The 19,016-nt window shown below is 42.9% G+C and overlaps 1 protein-coding gene across 4 annotated transcripts; it reads right to left on the minus strand.

Moving 5' to 3' along the window:
• Window positions 1–1,871: 1,871 nt before the first annotated feature.
• On the minus strand, window positions 1,872–17,695 carry LOC140122649 (cytochrome P450 2K1-like). 4 transcript variants are annotated; one of them, XM_072143746.1, is made up of 11 exons: window positions 17,434–17,695; window positions 15,252–15,292; window positions 14,921–15,117; window positions 11,733–11,895; window positions 10,066–10,215; window positions 8,087–8,247; window positions 7,646–7,822; window positions 5,924–6,065; window positions 3,895–4,079; window positions 3,075–3,216; window positions 1,872–2,598 (listed from the first exon to the last, which is right to left on the minus strand). In XM_072143746.1, the coding sequence occupies exons 2-11, from the start codon at window positions 15,262–15,264 to the stop codon at window positions 2,411–2,413; spliced, it is 1,518 nt and encodes a 505-aa protein (XP_071999847.1). In that variant the 5' UTR covers window positions 15,265–15,292; window positions 17,434–17,695; the 3' UTR covers window positions 1,872–2,410. The 4 variants fall into 4 exon arrangements, with proteins under 4 accessions (XP_071999847.1, XP_071999848.1, XP_071999846.1 ...); XM_072143747.1 differs by lacking the exon at window positions 15,252–15,292; XM_072143745.1 differs by lacking the exon at window positions 17,434–17,695 and having other exon boundaries at window positions 15,252–15,443.
• Window positions 17,696–19,016: the final 1,321 nt, after the last annotated feature.

Below are 19,016 nucleotides of genomic sequence, written 5' to 3' on the forward strand. Positions count from 1 at the left end.
GGTGCGCAGACTAGATGCCAACCTATTGTTCATCAAAGGTTTTTTTTGCAGAGACAAAATGGAAGCATCACAGGGACACAATGGAGACACCAAGCAACGGAAGTGCAATGGACGCACAGCACCAACGACAAAGGGGGTCATTTACTAAGGGCCCGATTCGAGTTTTCCCGATGTGTTACCCGACTATTTCTGATTTGCGCCGATTTTCCCTGTATTGCCCCGGGATTTTGGCGCACGCGATCGGATTTTGGCGCATCGGTGCCGGCATGCACGTGACAGAAATTGGGGGGTGTGGCTGAACGAAAACCCGACGGATTCGGAAAAACCGCCGCATTTAAAAAAAAAAAATCTGTCGCGAAGCTTGCACTTACCTTCACTCAGCCCGAGCCGGTGAACTCAAGCGCGTTCCGATGCTTTTCAGCGCAGCAGCGCCACCTGGTAGACGGTGGAGGAACTGCCTTAAAGGGGTTGTCCGAGTTTAAAAAAAAAAATATATGTGGCCAGGAGCGGGGTTACTAAAACAATAAAGCTGTACTTACCTCCCGGTGCCCTCCCGTATCCAGCGCTGCTGTCGCTCCGGTCCGGGCGCCATGTAAACAAACATGGCCGCCGGAGCAGCGCTGGATTCAGCTTCCGGCCGGATGCGACAACCTTCCGGTCCCCATACACAATGCAGTGTATAGGGACGGATAGGCGTACCCGGCCACGGCCGGCCGGAAGCTGAGTCCAGCGCTGCTCCGGCGGCCATGTTTGTTTACATGGCCCCCGGACCGGAGCGACAGCAGCGCTGGATACGGGAGGGCACCGGGAGGTAAGTATAGCTTTATTGTTTTAGTAACCCCACTCCCGGCCACATATATATATTTTTTTTTAAACTCGGACAACCCCTTTAATAAATCCCGGCCGGACCCGAATCCAGCGCAGAGAACGCGCCGCTGGATCCTGAATGGACCGGGTAAGTAAATCTGCCCCATTGTCTTAAAATCCCCCTTCCGGCACCCCAGCACCTGCATCTACTAAGAGGCTCCACCCTAGTAGTAAATCTGGTGCGAACTCCGTTAGGGCAAACCTGATACTAGGTCTGATCTAGCAAAGCTTTTGTTATATAATTGCCAACGGCGACTATAGTAAATCTGACGAGCATTCACGTCCCTGCCAGGCCACCATCCGCTGCTCCTCACCCCTGATAACTGGCAGAGAAGACATAATAAATCTTCCCCAACGAGATCACATGATTGATCCAACAGGTTAGCAGCTCCTACAGAAGTGTTTACATTGTGGTGCCTAGGGTCATGATTTATGAGTAAGGATGCAGCTAAGTGTTAAAAAAGCTTTGAATTTTTTAGTGGCCTTTCTCTGTATTTGGAGTTTTTATTGGAATGCAATGACTAAACGATGTAAAGATGCTTCTCTATTGGTTCTGGATGAAATATCTTTTTGCTGAAGTGGTCAGTGCTGTTCTTTTGTAACACGGTTGGGATTATGTTGTATTTTTCTACCTTTTGTCGAAACCTAATGGGGGGAATTTATTAAGACTGGCGTTTAGAATGCAAGTCCTAAAATCCCCCCATCGTTGGTCCTGTGTCCCTATTCACTAAGAGGCTCCTCTTAGTAAATACTGCAGCAAACCCTGGCAGTTATGACCTGTAGACCAGGTTAGAACTGGCTGAGTTTTTTGCTCTAGTCTCTGCCAAAAACTCTGTTCACACCCCGGCTCATCCTCTGCCCACCCCCTGGCCCGCACTCTGTCCATCCCCTGGCCCACCATCTTCCACCCACTGGCCCGCCCTCTTCCACCCCCAGACCCACCCTCTGTCCACCCCATGGCCCACCCTCTGTCCACCCCATGGCCCACCCTCTGTCCACCCCACTGGCTCACCATCTGTCCACCCCCTGGCCCTCTCTCCACCCCACTCTTTGACCTGACATAGTGGCGTGCAGGTCGTAGAATACTGAAATTTTTTTTTAGGATCTTAGGAAAACAGGTGAGGGCAGAGAAAAATGATCTACACAGAAATCTCCAAAATCTCCACACTTACAACTTCAAACTGAAATCACTGTATACTTCCACTGATTCTGGCATAGTTAAAATGTTCTCTGTAGCCCTCATTGTTTCGTTAATCCATTATTTTTGGGCCTTTTCTTTCAGATGGGTGGAGGCAGACTGACAGCTCCAGTCCAGGACCACCTATCTTACAGTATCGATAGTCTAATTCACATACTGAGTACTGGGACTACCCCAAACACTAAGATACTAAGGATTTCTACGGTCATCTGGGTGGTCCTTGGATGGAGCAGGTTGCCGGGCTCTGCTTATCTGACAGTAGAGAGTTGGAGATATTGATTGCTAGACCTTCGCAACATACTGTGATCACCATCTATGAAGTACGCTAGGAGGCCCTGGTGATGATCAGTCGGTCTGAGATCGAGGTACAGCGCGCATCGTGTAAGGCTTGGGTGAACTGACAAATCCAATTTCAGGTGTAAAATCCAGATCAACTCCCGGACAAGGCAGGAAGGTGAAATTTTGCAGCAGTCTTGTAAAGAAAAGAAATAATTGTATTTTCGCCAAGTTTTCCCCAATGCAGCTTCTTTTGCCTATGAAGACATCCAAAAAGATCAAGACTGTAAATTCTCATAAACATGTAACACCTTCAATATCTTGAACAGTAATTACTTGGGGACAAATATACTGAAGTTTGGAGTCCATTAAGGGGTTGGCCTATTTGTGGCCTCCTCATGACAGACCATCGTCAATTTATCAGTGATGGACCAACACCCAAATCTACGCAGATAAGTTGTGTGGAAGCTTCACAACGGTTCATGAAGTTCGAGGCAGATGATTTCACCTTTATCTTGTGATCAACTAATGGCTGCCACCAATATCTCCATGAATTGCTTAGCACCAGATCTGAACACCTTATCAGTACCCCGTACTGATAAGGTGTTCAGATCTGGTGCTAAGCAATTCAGATGACAGATCACTACCCACCCATCCAGTCATTAATGATCTATGACCAGATAACTCAGAAAGTAGACAGACACGTATGACGTTGGCTTTAGCATTCCCTTACCTGCAGAAAATGGAATAAATGCTTCATTTATCATGAAATTTCCATCCGAGTCTAAAAAATGTTGAGGATAAAACTCTTCTGGCTTTTCAAAGTAGTTCTTATCCTGAAGTACTGTCTTCATTAGCATGATAACAAAGGTACCCTGAAATGGAAAGCTTTGTATTCATAAAACTGGACAGTGTCCATCTGCCGCAACGTATCTGTAGTTACTGTATCGGCTGTCCGAGCCGTCAGTACTGGGTTTAGGGACCTCTTAGGGAGAGATCATATTCTGAACTCTGACATAGATGCTTATCAAATTTACCTTGGAAAGTTTCTATGGGAGATATCTACTGCTACAGAATCCCAAAAAGTAGAGACCCTAAGGCCCCATGCACACAACTGTAAAACGCAAAAACGGCAAATAGTTCAAAGACCCCATTGAAGTCTTTTGTGCATGATCACGATATGGTGAGCACACAGTGAGTGAACCAAGTGACCGCACTGCTAATTATAGGGCAGGTCCTATTCCTGAACAGAATTTTGGCTTAGCCGAAGTGCATCCCATTTGTACACATAGCCACGTGTATTTCACCATAAGAAGAACAAGGCAGTCTATGTCACCAATAAGAGTCTTCCATTGATCCCCCCAGAGGAAATGATTCATGGGGTTGTCCTCTCCTGGAGGCCCGCTAGATAATAATATACTCTGGTGTGTATAGACCTTCATTGTATATTATGGCTAACCCAAGCAGATGGACTATAAATTGTGTATTCTAGATTATAATAATTTATACTCTGACCTAAAGTTTAATAAATCACATTGAAAAGGGGGACTCACTTTTGGAAGAAAGTAGCCTTTGAAGGCGATATCTCGAGTAGTTGCACGAGGAATGCCTATCGGTGCAATATTTCCAAATCTTTGGATCTCATGAATTACAGCATTGGTGAAGGGCATTTCCTTACGATGCTCAATCTGAGGCTGACTGAATCCAATCACTTTGTCAATCTCGTTTTGAACTTTTTCTGTAGTAAAAAAAAAAATTATCAAGTATATAACACAAATAATATTAAGCTAAGTGAATATGTATCTAGAAGATTATTTGAGGCCAAATTGTAGGAGTTCTTCAGAGAGATATAGGAGAAAAGAAGTAAGTTGTTGTTGCAGCAGATCCCATCTGGCTCCCTAGGAGATTCCTGCAGGTGAGGCTGACCACTAGCCCACACAGGCTTTCCTGCAAGCCACTGGTGCTCATTATCAGCCAGCCTGCTGTGGTGCTGCTGTTAAAAGCCTGCCAATAAAAGGAATACCCTGTTTGTCCCTGGCCTGCAGCTAACATCACTGGTCTCCGACATAACATCTTCCAGGGAACACACCTACACTGGGATTTCTCCAGAGGGACACTTTCTACACATGCACCTCCCTCTTCTGGCTCCTGGCCTACTTCCCCAGATAGGTGCAGATGAGAACTACAACAGAACCCATGGCTTCTACGGCACCTGCTGTCTAGCCGCCATCATAGCCAGGCACTCTGGGTTTAAGTTCCTGTTGCCCCTGCATGTTGTCAGCCCTTATGTGCACGTTATAATATCATTTAATCCCATTAGATAAACTTGAAAAAAAGATGCAGATCCATCAAATCCAAACTATGTTCTTACAGGGTTGATTTAGAGAAAAGCAAAAGGCCCACAAGTGAAGATAAGTGGACCTGTTAAGGTTCGGGTTCAGCCAAGCTCCGCTCACGAGAGCGCGCACTCCCACTGGTCGCACCGGTTATTTTCCCTTTAAATGCTGCCAGCAGCATTTAAATGTCAACAGCGCTTGTGCTCCCGTGTACCAAAGAATCCTCAAGGGTCGTTGCTGGCTTTTAAACAGTTAACTAGCACCAATTGTGTTAACAGTGGGGGGTGAGACTGAACAACACACCTAAACCTATGGCTTAAATCTGGGTTCAGTGATTCAAACCTGCAATGTTCGTCACGGACCTAAACATTGCAGGTTTGGGTCTAGTGATCACGACCCACAAGGTCTATAGCAAATTCCTTCTCAACCACAAATGCAACAGAATAAATCCCTGGATCAACATGCCAATATTTAAGATGTTCCAGATCCTCATGAAACAACCACTGCAACTGCTCTTACAGTAAATAATCCCTGTCCATGTGATGGTAAACCAATCTTTCCTCTAGGCTAGTGGTGGCGAACCTATGGCACGGGTGCCAGAGGTGGCACTCAGAGCCCTTTCTGTGGGCACTCAGGCCATCACTGCAGGACAGAGTTCACCAAACAGGACCAAATCCACCAAATCTTCCTGCAGTCCCAGGCAACTTAAGAAATGCTGCACTTTTAAAGCGACACTTCATTGGCTGTTTGGAACTGCGGGAAAAATGAAAAGGTGTTGTCAGAACTGCATTATCTTTGGTGGTCCTCCCGCTGGATCCACCATTCTTCCAGTACTGAGAGACCCTGGAGAGAAGCTATCTGCCCTCTTTCTTTCAACTGTATTGGTGGCCTCGGGCGGCCGATATAATTGAAAGATGTGGAAGAACAGGTAGCAATAAGTTACTGCTTAAAATGCCACTTTGGCACTCAATGGTTAATAAGTGGATTTTGGTTGTATTTTGGGCACTCAGTCTCTAAAAGGTTCACCATCACTGCTCTAGGCGGATGAAAATATCTGTTTTTTGTACTTGTGGAGAGTCTAAAACCCAAACCTCTATTGCAAGGCCAAGCATCAGGGTTTTAAATTTAGCCAACAAAATAAAAAAAAAATATTTGTATAAACAAAGTAACCAAAGTATTTAGCAAAATTGTTGATTTCATTTATAAAGTGTAAACATGTTATTGTAATTTTACTTTCTGTTTTTACCTTGGATATCTGGGTATTTCATCATCAGCAGAAGACCCCAGCGTAGGGTGCTGTGCACAGGCTCCATTCCACCAATTAATAAATTGTTGACCACCATGTTTAGGTTCTCATTGTGAAAGTACAATCCAGATTTAGATTTTACCTAAAATATTAACAGGCATTCTTATCTTCACTTCAAGTGAAGTTTTTTCAGAAAAACCTCTCAGCTCAGGCATTAAACAAGATATGATCCTGCATCAGTGTAGTGACAGCATTCTCAAGGTATGTTTGCTTCATAGTGCATCAAATCAAAAGGTAGGTTTCCTTTAAAGGGAACTTGTCACCAGATTTTACCTCTCTAAACTACCAGCACCCTCAGGTGGGGTATGAAATATCCTTTCTAGAATTCAGTCTTTTATGTAAAATTTCACCCGTTCACCAATAAAAAAAAATTCACGCAAACTACGCATGGGTTTTAAAATTCAAGACATGCACTCACATACACCAGGAAGAAGAAGGTGAACTCCGGTGCACCTCATCGGGGAAGCGACACATGCAGGATCTCGGGCGCACAAGCTCAGTGAATCCCTCTGTACTTCATCTTCGTCTGACCGTCCGGATCGGGGTTCGTGACTGAACTGGGTTAGTAAATGTGCCCCAGTGACTCTACAGAATATGATGTTTAGTGTCCTACGCCCTGTACTGTGGCCATTGGGTGCCAATGTGGCCAGACTGGAAGCGCAATGTCCGGTCTTTTTTTTAGATGAAAACCTGGACTTGGTTTGCATTTGGGCTTAGAGTTTGGGCTAAGCACTCCCCGGTAATACTTGCGTTAGGTGCTGGCAGCAATTGCATGTGTCAACCCTTTTAATTCTGGGGAAAATGGCGGCGCAAACGTGTTGGCATCATTTACAGGGTTAACACCCATGATCAGTGATATTGATGGGTATTAACTAGTGAAGAACAAAAACATTCCTACGCGCCACCGGCATTTAAAGTAAATCAACTACCTGAAAACAAAAGAAAACCTAGAAATACTCACCCTGCTCCTCTTAATCTTTATCCCGGAGCTGTCCGTCGCTAGCCAGACATATCTCGATCACCTAGAAAAGAAACTTATAATTAGCAGCACGGAGCACGAGGACTAGATGTCTGGTGCTTTAGGCTGCTAATTATGCACATTCTTGCACCTCCCTCTCCCATGCTGGGAGAATGGTAGAGCAGGTTGATGTCACGCCTCTTGCGTGACCTCACCTTCCTTTCCCAGCTTGAAAGAGGGAGGTGCGGGGATGTGCATAATAAGGAGCCCGGAGCTCCGGACATCTTGTCCTCGTGCTCCATGCTGCTAATTATAGGTTTCTTTTCTAGGTGATCCAGACTTGCCTGACTAGGGACGGACAGCGCCGGGATCAAGATGAAGAGGAGCAGGGAGGAGTATTTAAAGTTTTTTTTAATTTTTTGAGTTGTTGATGTGTCAGCACCAACCATGGTTGTTAGCTCTGAGGATAAACTAAATGGGCACAAAATAAACAAGCTTTTGATACAAACTTTTATGACCGAACTCGGTGAACCCAAATCTGAACTGGTCTGCTCATCACTAGTGCTTACCAAACAGTAGGGCCCCTATTTTACAGACCTAAAACTGGTCTTCAAGGGCACATTATACTGTAGCATATATTCTAGTTATTAGTTACTTAGTTTTTAGTTTAGTTATTTAGCATATTTGCACAATAAATACAGAACCTCATGTTGCTTCACAAGAAATGCCTCAGCCAGGCTTCTCTGGTCGTTCTTGTCCAGTTTGGCCTTGATCTTTGTGCAAATTTCCTTTACAATATTGTAAAACTCCAGATTTTTTCTTAAAACTTTTTTGTGACCTCCCGGTAGCCAGGAGACCACGGATGGATAGATATTGTAACACTGGAAGGAGAGATTACATATGTGTTATTCATCCATGGAAGGAGGGAACATTTTTTCTGTGTTAGTAATTGGTCATGTGTAGAGATGAGTAGGTCCAAGCTTTAAGGTTGTCCCACCGGTCAGTCAAAGCCATGGTGAGTTGTTAGGGGCGTTAATTTCCTGGATTACTGCTCGGCAGCAATAAGTCGTGGCAACAAGGAACCCGCCAGAACCCCAAACAGAAACTTAAAGTTCGGACCCCTCCTCTCTAGTCATGTGACTTACCAGCGATGTGGGACAGGCTGTCAGCTTGACACCTTCTTCTATTAAATGTTTCGCTCTTAGAATTGTTGGATCTTCGCAATTATATTCAGGCCCCAGTATTATGTGTATTAGGATGTTGGTTACAGCTGTGCTCAATACTGGCAAGATATCGAAGGCTTGTCCTGGCAACGATAAACCGGCAGTACATGAGCCAATGTCAAAACACATGGCAATTGGCATAATTACATTCAGGGGCGTAACTACAGGGGTAGGAAACACAGCAGTGTCAGGGGGCCCTTGCATCTGGGGTATTGGATGTGTATATGCTGTATGTGTGTGTGAGGTGTATATTCTGTATATGTGTGTATATGCTGTATGTCTGCATGTGGTATTGTATGTATGTGCGTATTTGGTGTATGTCAGTATATATGCTGCATGGGTGTATATGGTACTGTATGTTTTTGTGTATATGCAGCATGTATGTATATATGGTGTCTGTATACTGTATGTATGTTTATGTTGTATGTGTGTATATTGTGTATGTATGTATTTATGGTGTGCATATACAGTACATATGTTTATGTTGTATGTGTGTATATGGTGTATGTATATATAGGGTGTGTATAAACTGTATGTTTGTCTATGTTGTATGTATGTATGTATATGGTGTGTGTGTATGCTGTATGTGTAAGGATATATTTAAATGGTTTGTGTATATAAGAGTGTATAAATGTGTGTAATTGTAACACTCAGAAGTCTGTTATGGGGTCCTGTCTCTCCTATTCATACCTCTGATGACATAGGCTTGTTTTGCCACATTACTGTTCATACCGTAATTAGTTTAGCAATTTTTGTTTTTATTTTCTTAAATTAGGTTTTTTTAGTTGGTTTCTTTTAGCATTTGTGTGAAGTTGTTATAAAATTATGTATTTAATAGTGATTTACAGGCCAAGAATTCAGAATCTGCTCAGACACTTTGGGGCACATTTACTAAGGGTCTGCAGCCACGAATCCGCCGGGTTTTTCCCAAATATTTCCGTTTTGCGCTGTATTTCACAGGATTGTGGTGCACGCGATCGATTTTTTGCGCAATCGCGCCGACTTTCACGCGACAGAAATCGGGGGAGTGGCCGCCGGACAACCCGAAGGATTCGGAAATTAAAAAGCCATTTGTGTCGCAAGATCAAGCACTCACATACACCAGAAAAAAGCAATTGAACTCCGGCGGACCTCGGCGCAGCAGCGACTCTTGGGGAATATCGGCGCACGGACTCCCGGCAGAACCCGGCGGAATCCCGGCAGAACCCGAATCAGCGTCATAGGACCCGCCGCTGGATCGCGAATGGACCAGGTAAGTAAATCTGCCCCAAAATGTTTGTGTTTTTTTTACTGGAAGGGATCCTTTGAGGGTCCTCATCCCCTTGTGCTTTAACATTTGCTTTGTACTGGTTCAAATCTTTTACTACATCTGCAGTGCACCTCACATGTATTTTTTAAACAACCTGTGGATGGGATTTTAAAAAAAAAATACTGATCTACCACTGTATGCAATGACTTTAAAATTGAGGCTCCAAAATTTCCTGCTGATCACCTGTGATCACTTGAGGAAGTTCTTACAACTGGTTGTTTCCCCTGCAGTGGCCACTACTGGTGACATGTGGTATTACATTGAAGTCAAGCAATTGAATACATAACTATTCATTGATTTTAATGGATTTAAATGGGTTGATCATGGGTTAACAGCCACGTAGAAACTTCTGTGGTGACCAACCTATTCCAATAAATATTCAATTGTACGTATGCTATGTAATACTATGGGTCACCTGTAGTGGCCACTCTTTCCCAAGCAATCACGATTGATCATAACTTGCCTTTACTCTCAACCAATGTAAGGATATTATAAGAACATTTTGGTCAGAGGAAACAACAATTTTTAGAACATTAGGGTTAATTATACCATTAATAATAAAGTTGGATTGATGCTGACGAATATAACTTACCCTCCTGGGATTTGATGGACGTTACCAACATGTCACATTCTTCATTTACTACATTTTCTATCACTTTACTACCTACACCTAATTGTCTTAGTGCTGTGAAGGTGAAGCGCCTGATAACATTCCAGTTCTCATCGTTAGAAAAGACGATTCCTGTAGTAGAAGGAAAAATGGCCATAAATTCTCAGAAAAAAGACCTATTAGACGCTGCTCGTACCTGACGTCTACTAGCATCTTGATTTATTAGGACTTGTTATCAGCAGGTCCTCAGCCAGAATTTCGGATTTTGCATTTGGCGCCAGGAGTTTGTTATAATACTGGCATTTGAGAGGCAGCCTAGGGCCCAAAACTTCTAGGGGGCCCATAGCCACCAAAAGCAGCAACCCAAATTCTGGACTGAAAACAGCCTTAACCCATGAGGTCCTTGTACATCTGTTCCTGCTTTTAATACACATGTACACAAGAGACATTTTAGGACCTTTGGAGGCAGGCAAAAGGGACACATCCTCCATTGCACAAGAAGCTAGTGGTACCAGATGTAGGAAGTAAATTCTCTTGTAGGAGCAATAATATTTTTACGGCTCAGGGCCAATGGTGGTCTTGTTTGGCACAGCTGCCTGCCGGTAACATCTGTGATTGGTGCTGGTGTGCGCCACCACTTACTCTCAACACTCAATGACATCAATGCTCCCCATGACGTCCAGATGCTTCTTTATACCACATCTTCTGGAGTTGGCCAGCCTTGCCTCATTTTTGGTTTAGGTCCATTATTAGAGAAGTCTTCGGCATACAAGTCCTCCTGAAACCAGCTGTATATATCGTTCATTTATATCAGGGGTACAAGTCGCAGACTGCTTCTTCATATGCTCACGCCTGAAGCCTAATAACTCTATAATGTTGTCACCCTGTTCCACCTTTGCTGCTGGACTTATATGCACACCTCATATCAGATCTATGGAACATCTCCCTTCTCTTCTCATACAATGGGGGTCATTTACTAAGGGCCTGATTCGCGGTTTCCCGACGTGTTACCCGAATATTTCCAATCTGCGCCGATTTTCCCTGAATTGCCCCGGGATTTTGGCGCACGCGATCAGATTGTGGCGCATCGCCGCTGGCATGCACGCGACGGAAATCGGGGGCGTGGCCGAACAAAAACCTGACGGATTCGGAAAAACCGCCGCATTTAAGACAAAAAATGCGTTGCGAAAATTACACTTACCTTCACCAGGTATAGGCCAGTGAATTTCAGGGCATTCCAGCGCGCCTCCGGGGAACTTCAGCGCAGCAGCACCACCTGGTGGACGGCGGAGGAACTACCTTAGCGAATCCCGGACGGACCCGAATCCACCGAAGAGAACGCGCCACTGGATCGCGAACGGACCGGGTAAGTAAATCTGCCCCAATGTCCATACAGTGCACAATTTTAATGAAACTTTTACTCATTGGGACTCCAATAATTCTGTGCTGCTTTCTTTATTATTTTTGTCTACTGCACAACGTGACTCAGCATTGTCTGTTCTTCCCATTTACTTTGGTTACGACTGTATGTGACAATTGTATTTAATTTATTCCTTTTTGTACATTATCTGTACAATATGTTAAAAATGTAAAAAGCTTTGAAATAAGGAGTTGATTAAAAAAAATATATATAAATAAACCTAATTTACCATAACCTCTTGTTAGATCAGCAAATAGCGGAACGTGTGGCCTGTCACAGAACTCATCGCCATGTTTGATGAGAGCTTCCTTCACCACGTCATAGCCACAAAGAACAACTATTTTTTTCTGTCCCATCTGAAAACTGAATATTGAGCCATACTTTTTGGATAACTATAAATTAAAAATAATACCCACAATTTTAAAACATCATATACGATAAGCTGTGACAACGTCAGTGTTATCTACATATAGAGGTCATTGTACAGGGAGGAGGAGGAGATAAGCTGTGACATCATCTATTGTCAGTAGTGATGTAATGATGGGTCAGTGTTATCTATATAGAGGTCATTGTACAGGGAGGGGGAGGAGATAAGCTGTGATATCATCTATTGTCAGTAGTGATGTAATTATGGGTCAGTGTTATCTATATAGAGGTCATTGTACATGGAGGAGGAGGAGATAAGCTGTGACATCATCTATTGTCAGTAGTGATGTAATGATGAGTCAGTGTTATCTATATAGAGGTCATTGTACAGTGAGGGGGGAGGGGATAAACTGTGACATCATCTATTGTCAGTAGTGATGTAATGATTGGTCAGTGATATCTATATAGAGGTCATTGTACAGGGAGGGGGAGGAGATAAGCTGTGACATCATCTATTGTCAGTAGTGATGTAATGATGGGTCAGTGTTATCTTTATAGAGGTCATTGTACAGGGAGGGGGAGGAGATAAGCTGTGACATCATCTATTGTCAGTAGTGTTGTAATGGCGGTTCAGTGTTATCTATATAGAGGTCATTGTACAGGGAGGGGCGGGGGATAAGTTGTGACATCATCTATTGTCAGTAGTGATGTAATGATGGGTCAGTGTTATCTATAGAGAGGTCATTGTACATGGAGGAGGAGGAGATAAGCTGTGACATCATCTATTGTCAGTAGTGATGTAATGATGGGTCAGTGTTATCTATATAGAGGACATTTTAGAGAAAAGGGGGAGGAAATAAGCTGTGACATCATCTATTGTCAGTAGTGATGTAATGATTGGTCAGAAATATCTATATAGAGGACATTGTACAGGGAGGGGGAGGAGATACGTTGTGACATCATCTATTGTCAGTAGTGATGTAATGATGGGTCAGTGTTATCTATATAGAGGTCATTGTACAGGGAGGGGGAGGAGATAAGCTGTGACATCATCTATTGTCAGTAGTGATGTATTAGCGGTTCAGTGTTATCTATATAGAGGTCATTGTACAGGGAGGGGCGGGGGATAAGTTGTGACATCATTTATTGTCAGTAGTGATGTAATGATGGGTCAGTGTTATCTATATAGAGGTCATTGTACAGGGAGGAGGAGGAGATAAGCTGTGACATCATCTATTGTCAGTAGTGATGTAATGATGGGTCAGTGTTATCTATATAGAGGACATTGTACAGAGAGGGGGAGGAGATAAGCTGTGACATCATCCATTGTCAGTAGTGATGTAATGATGGGTCAGTGTTATCTATATAGAGGTCATTGTACAGGGAGGAGGAGGAGATAAGCTGTGACATCATCTATTGTCAGTAGTGATGTAATGATGGGTCAGTGTTATCTATATAGAGGACATTGTACAGAGAGGGGGAGGAGATAAGCTGTGACATCATCCATTGTCAGTAGTGATGTAATGATGGGTCAGTGTTATCTATATAGAGGTCATTGTACAGGGAGGAGGAGGAGATAAGCTGTGACATCATCTATTGTCAGTAGTGATGTAATGATGGGTCAGTGTTATCTATATAGAGGTCATTGTACAGAGAGGGGGAGGAGATAAGCTGTGACATCATCCATTGTCAGTAGTGATGTAATGATGGGTCAGTGTTATCTATATAGAGGTGATTGTACAGGGAGGGGGAGGAGATAAGCTGTGACATCATTTATTGTCAGTAGTGATGTAATGATGGGTCAGTGTTATCTATATAGAGGTCATTGTACAGGGAGGGGGAGGAGATAAGCTGTGACATCATCTATTGTCAGTAGTGATGTAATGATGGGTCAGTGTTATCTATATAGAGGTCATTGTACAGGGAGGGGGAGGAAATAAGCTGTGACATCATCTATTGTCAGTAGTGATGTAATGATGGGTCAGTGTTATCTATATAGAGGTCATTGTACAGGGAGGAGGAGGAGATAAGCTGTGACATAATCTTTTGTCAGTAGTGATGTAATGATGGGTCAGTGTTATCTTTATAGAGGTCATTGTACAGGGAGGGGGGGGGGGAGATAAGCTGTGACATCCTCTATTGTCAGTAGTGATGTAATGATGGGTCAGTGTTATCTATATAGAGGTCATTCTACAGGGAGGGGGGAGGAGATAAGCTGTGACATTTATTGTCAGTAGTGATGTAATGATGGGTCAGTGTTATCTATATAGAGGACATTGTACAGGGGGGGGGGGATACGTTGTGACATCATCTATTGCCAGTAGTGATGTAATGATGGGTCAGTGTTATCTATATAGAGGTCATTGTACAGGGAGGAGGAGATAAGCTGTGACATCATCTATTGTCAGTAGTGATGTAATGATCGGTCAGTGTTATCTATATAGAGGTCATTGTACAGGGAGGAGGAGAAGATAAGCTGTGACATCATCTATTGCCAGTAGTGATGTAATGATCGGTCAGTGTTATCTATATAGAGGTCATTGTACAGGGAGGGGGAGGAGATAAGCTGTGACATCATCTATTGTCAGTAGTGATGTAATGATGGGTTAGTGTTATCTATATAGAGGTCATTGTACAGGGAGGGGGGAGGAGATAAGCTGTGACATCATCTATTGTCAGTAGTGATGTAATGATGGGTCAGTGTTATCTATATAGAGGTCATTGTACAGGGAGGGGGAGGATATATACTGTGACATTATCTATTGTCAGTAGTGATGTAATGATGGGTCAGTGTTATCTATATAGAGGTCATTGTACAGGGAGGGGGAGGAGATAAGCTGTGACATCATCTATTGTCAGTAGTGATGTAATGGTGTTATATTGTATGGTAATCCTTCCTGTCCTTATAAAGATATCATTTTACTAGTAATTTTTATCTTGGAAGGATAATCAAGGAGTTGGGTCATCAGGGTTATGGTTGGGAAACATCTTGACATATAATTACATTCTAGTAATTGCATTAGCAGCACACTGTATTATTATCATACTCACATGTTCCATGGTTAGATAAGGTTTTTTTGCATCGAACATATACATTGAGCCAATGATCGGTAGCCACATGGGCCCGGGAGGGAAATTCTTATGTTTGTTCTTATGCAGATCATAGAATAATTTGGCCAAGAGGCAGAAGGCAGTGACAGCTAATAGTATGGATATACTGTCAGCTTCTGACATGGTGACTGCAAAATCTAGAATTAAAAATGTTACAAAAATATACAAATCCTGAAACTGTCTCACATTAAGTATTTATATATAAAATATCAATAAAAAATGTTCCAAAAATAAATCCAAACAAAATGAATAAAGAATAAAGTCCAATCACCTGTTCTCCGCATTCAGCCGTGCAGCACAGATACCCCGAGGCTTGGGAGAGAGCAAATAGTAAAGTGGATAATCCAGTACTCCAGCACCCGAAATTTGTAATAAACCTCTTTATAATGGCATCAAGAAATATATTAAAAAACCACAAACATCCCAGCAGGAAAGCAACAGGTTTCGATCATGATCTAAACAAAAGATACTACACCTTTATAACATAGTCTAAACCCCTCCCCTATGACACACCAAGGGAGGCGGGGACATTACCCTTTAAAAACAGGTGACCTCTTTATAGATATAATATTATACATTCTTTATATTAATACATGATGCTATTTATTTACAAACCTTCTTTTTAAATACAAAAGACGATTGTTTGTAGAAAGCTGCGTGTATAAGTCTCTGGGATCACCGTCCTATAAAGACACTGGAGAAGAAAAGCACTAATGGTAGTCCCCGGATTACGTACAAGATAGGTCCGCAGGTTTGTTCTTAAGTTGAATTTGTATGTAAGTCGAAACTGTATATTTTCTAATTGTAGTTCCAGACAAAATGTTTTTGCCCCAGTGACAATTGGAGTTTCAAAATTTTTTGCTGTAATTGGACCAAGGATAATCAATAAAGCTTCATTACAGACACCTTACAGCTGATCATTGCAGTCTGGGACTATAGTAATATCCAGAGACTTCACCAGAGGTCACAGTGGGCAGAGGGGTCCGTCTGTAACTAGGGGTACTCTGGAGACGTGATAGTTAAAAGTCAGCCGAGTGCCTTCAGAGAGCTGTCTTTAGATCTCCCAAAAATGTTGATCCGGAGTGGAGCAGATGTCTGGCGTGCTGTCTGACTTTTAACGTCTTTTCACGTCTCCAGAGTACTTTTTACGGACCTGATGAAGGGGGTGGAGCACCCCCGAAACGCGTAGTCCACTATCCATACGAATAAAATGTTTAACTTAAGAAATTTGTGTCAAATCAACTATATATCGGGCAGCGCGTCTTACAACAACCCGTTTTTTTCATTACCATGTTTATGTGAAGCAGCCGACCCCATCTACGGAGACCAAGATAGAACTGAACCTCTGATATCTGCTTTAAAGACACAAGGTGTCTCAAGGTGAGCAGATATCACAGTCACAACATAATACTCCTTGTAGCCAAGGGGACGGTCACCTTTTATTTTCTCTGGGGGGTGTCTCTTTGTTTTGTGAGAAAATAAAGGTTACCACCCCCTTGGCTAGTATGAGATATTTCACATGTGATCTTTCCGGAGCCTTATATTCATTACATGTTTTCTTCATTCTACACTTTCTTCCGGTAATAGTTATTATTGTATAAGGGGGAAGTGCAGGCACAGTTTGGTGGTGTAAATATAAGGAAATGGGTGCACCTATGGCAATGACCCCCCATAGAAGCTACCGTAATGTGCATAAAATCCAAATGTACCTTAAATGACAGATCAATAAAAAACAGAAAATTGAAATGTGGAAACTTATAAAGTTTATAATTTCTGAAGGATTTGGGAGCAGGTACATGGGCAGATATCTTAATCTAGTCCATTTAGGACATTTTCAATGTATTATTTATATCAAAGAGACGTCCATTTTAGCAGGTGAGGCAGTGCCTTTATTATTGCATTTTTCTACCAGGTGACACCCGGAACATTTAGAGCCGCTCATATTGGGTGGAGTATCACAATGTATTGCTGACCTATACTATTCTTAACCTACACTGTACTGAATTGTATTGGATTATTACTGTCTATTGTCTATCTTTTATTAAAATACCTGAACTAAATCAGTAGGAAGGTTCCTACACAGAGTATAGACACATACAGTCATGGTCGGTTGCAGGTATCAGTAGGCTCCTGGGCGACAGTGCCTCAGTAGGTTCCTTTGCAGTGAACTCACGTAACAGCATTCGAAATTCAGAGTATCCTGTCCTAAAATATTCCCTAGTTTATCATCCCAAACATATATATGTTTATATTTATATTTTATACAGCCTTCTCATGTTTATATTATATACAGCCCCCCTCACACCCTATGGATTCATTAGATATAGCCTCCTCTCCCCCATGGATTCCTTATGTACAGCCTTATGCCCCCCACCTCCAGCAGCTCTGGTCCTCGGCACTTGCCCGAGTATGCCCAGTGCTGGTGCCGGCCCTGCTCACAGTGTCTGACTTACCTGTCTCCTGAAGCTCCTCCACGTCTACAAAGCCTCCACAGATGAGTAACGGTGCTTTAGTATTTCTCACTTCTTGCTCCTCCCCGTCCAGTTACATTATATTCATTGTCCTTTTTAGACCAGTGACTACTTTGGATCATGCCAACATCATAAATAAAGAAATGCAGTACGGGTTAAGCCTTCGTGTTCTGGTATCAAATCATCCACGGAAAATATTTGACGGATCCTAATTCTTGACTCGTTCTTGGTGTCCACGAGCAATCAACAAAGACTCAGAGTTAGTCTGGGAAATAAAGGTTTTTTAATTGAATGGATAGAGAGGCGTATAACATACATCATTTTAACAAAAGTATGTACCCAACTAATCTCACTGAGAAGTTATGTTCGTTTACTTTTCAGGGTGTAGTAAAACATTTTATTAGAAGCGCTCAGTCAATACTCCCCTTATGCTGACACAAGGGATGAGGCTGTGTGCTCTCCGGATTGAGATTGTCTTCATTATCCAATGTCTTGAGATGATATTTGCATGGGAACGGGGGGGAACGTTCAGATACAAGTCCCACCTGTCACCTCCTCAATGCACTGTGGAAGGGCGGGACTGGAGGAATGCATAAATTACAAGACAAGGTGCATAATTTTTATAATTCTATATTGGCACACTCAATAGTGTAGAGAGTTATAATTAAAGAAGTCCTGAGGAACATCGTTCTTCAGGAACTACTTAGCAGGACACGTTTATCAACAGTAAAACTAATGATAGATGTTCTTTAATCCTGGACTGTTTTCTCATTGTGATATAGACATCGAGAAGAATGTGGTTTCCCCCTCCCTCCTCATGCAGACAAGTCTGACAAGTACCTGCCTTCCTCCCTTTAGTGGATTATACCCCGGGGTCCAAACCTTCTAGGGGGCGCGTAACTACCCACAAAATTGTATACTGAGAAGAAGTAAATCTGGACTTGTAGGGTCTATAATATTCATACAGCCCATTGCCCGTGGCAGTCTTAAGGGACATCTATCTATAGATTACTGGTGATAGTGTCCTAATTAGACTGCTCGTTCAGTCCAGGGAATGGGAGGGACTGTTTGTAAGACATTTTCTTGCCTCTTTATTAACAAAATATGAACTGGCGTCTGATCGCCTCTCGTGCATAAATTAAAGTCCGGGGAAGACGAGAGGTGCTCGGGCGCCTTCAACCTCAATAACCCCGACACTTTTAAAATGTTCATAGTTCAGTAATCTGGTGTTATATTTCCTTTAATCTGCCCCTGCCCTCACTCCTCATTTATCCCTGAATTCAGTGCAGCCTGTGCAACATCCCTCATGGGGACCTAGCCTTTTTGCGACTTGGGGGCAGACGGCGCCCTAGGTAACTGAGTAGCTAGCGGAGCATGGACTCTCGCTTGTCTGTGGTCATAGTGCTGGGGCCTGGCAGATCTCTGGCAGGGGGAAGTACAAGAAATGGAGGGAGAGGCTGAATATGTAGCAACCCCAACAACAGCAGTAACGTCAACTGAGTCGAGATGACTGGTTGGGTCTGGAACCGTGAGAGAACTTAGAGAGACAACTAGCTAGGTTGTGG

The sequence above is a fragment of the Engystomops pustulosus genome, chromosome 3 (assembly GCF_040894005.1).
Source record: "Engystomops pustulosus chromosome 3, aEngPut4.maternal, whole genome shotgun sequence".
Classification (NCBI taxonomy): domain Eukaryota; kingdom Metazoa; phylum Chordata; class Amphibia; order Anura; family Leptodactylidae; genus Engystomops; species Engystomops pustulosus.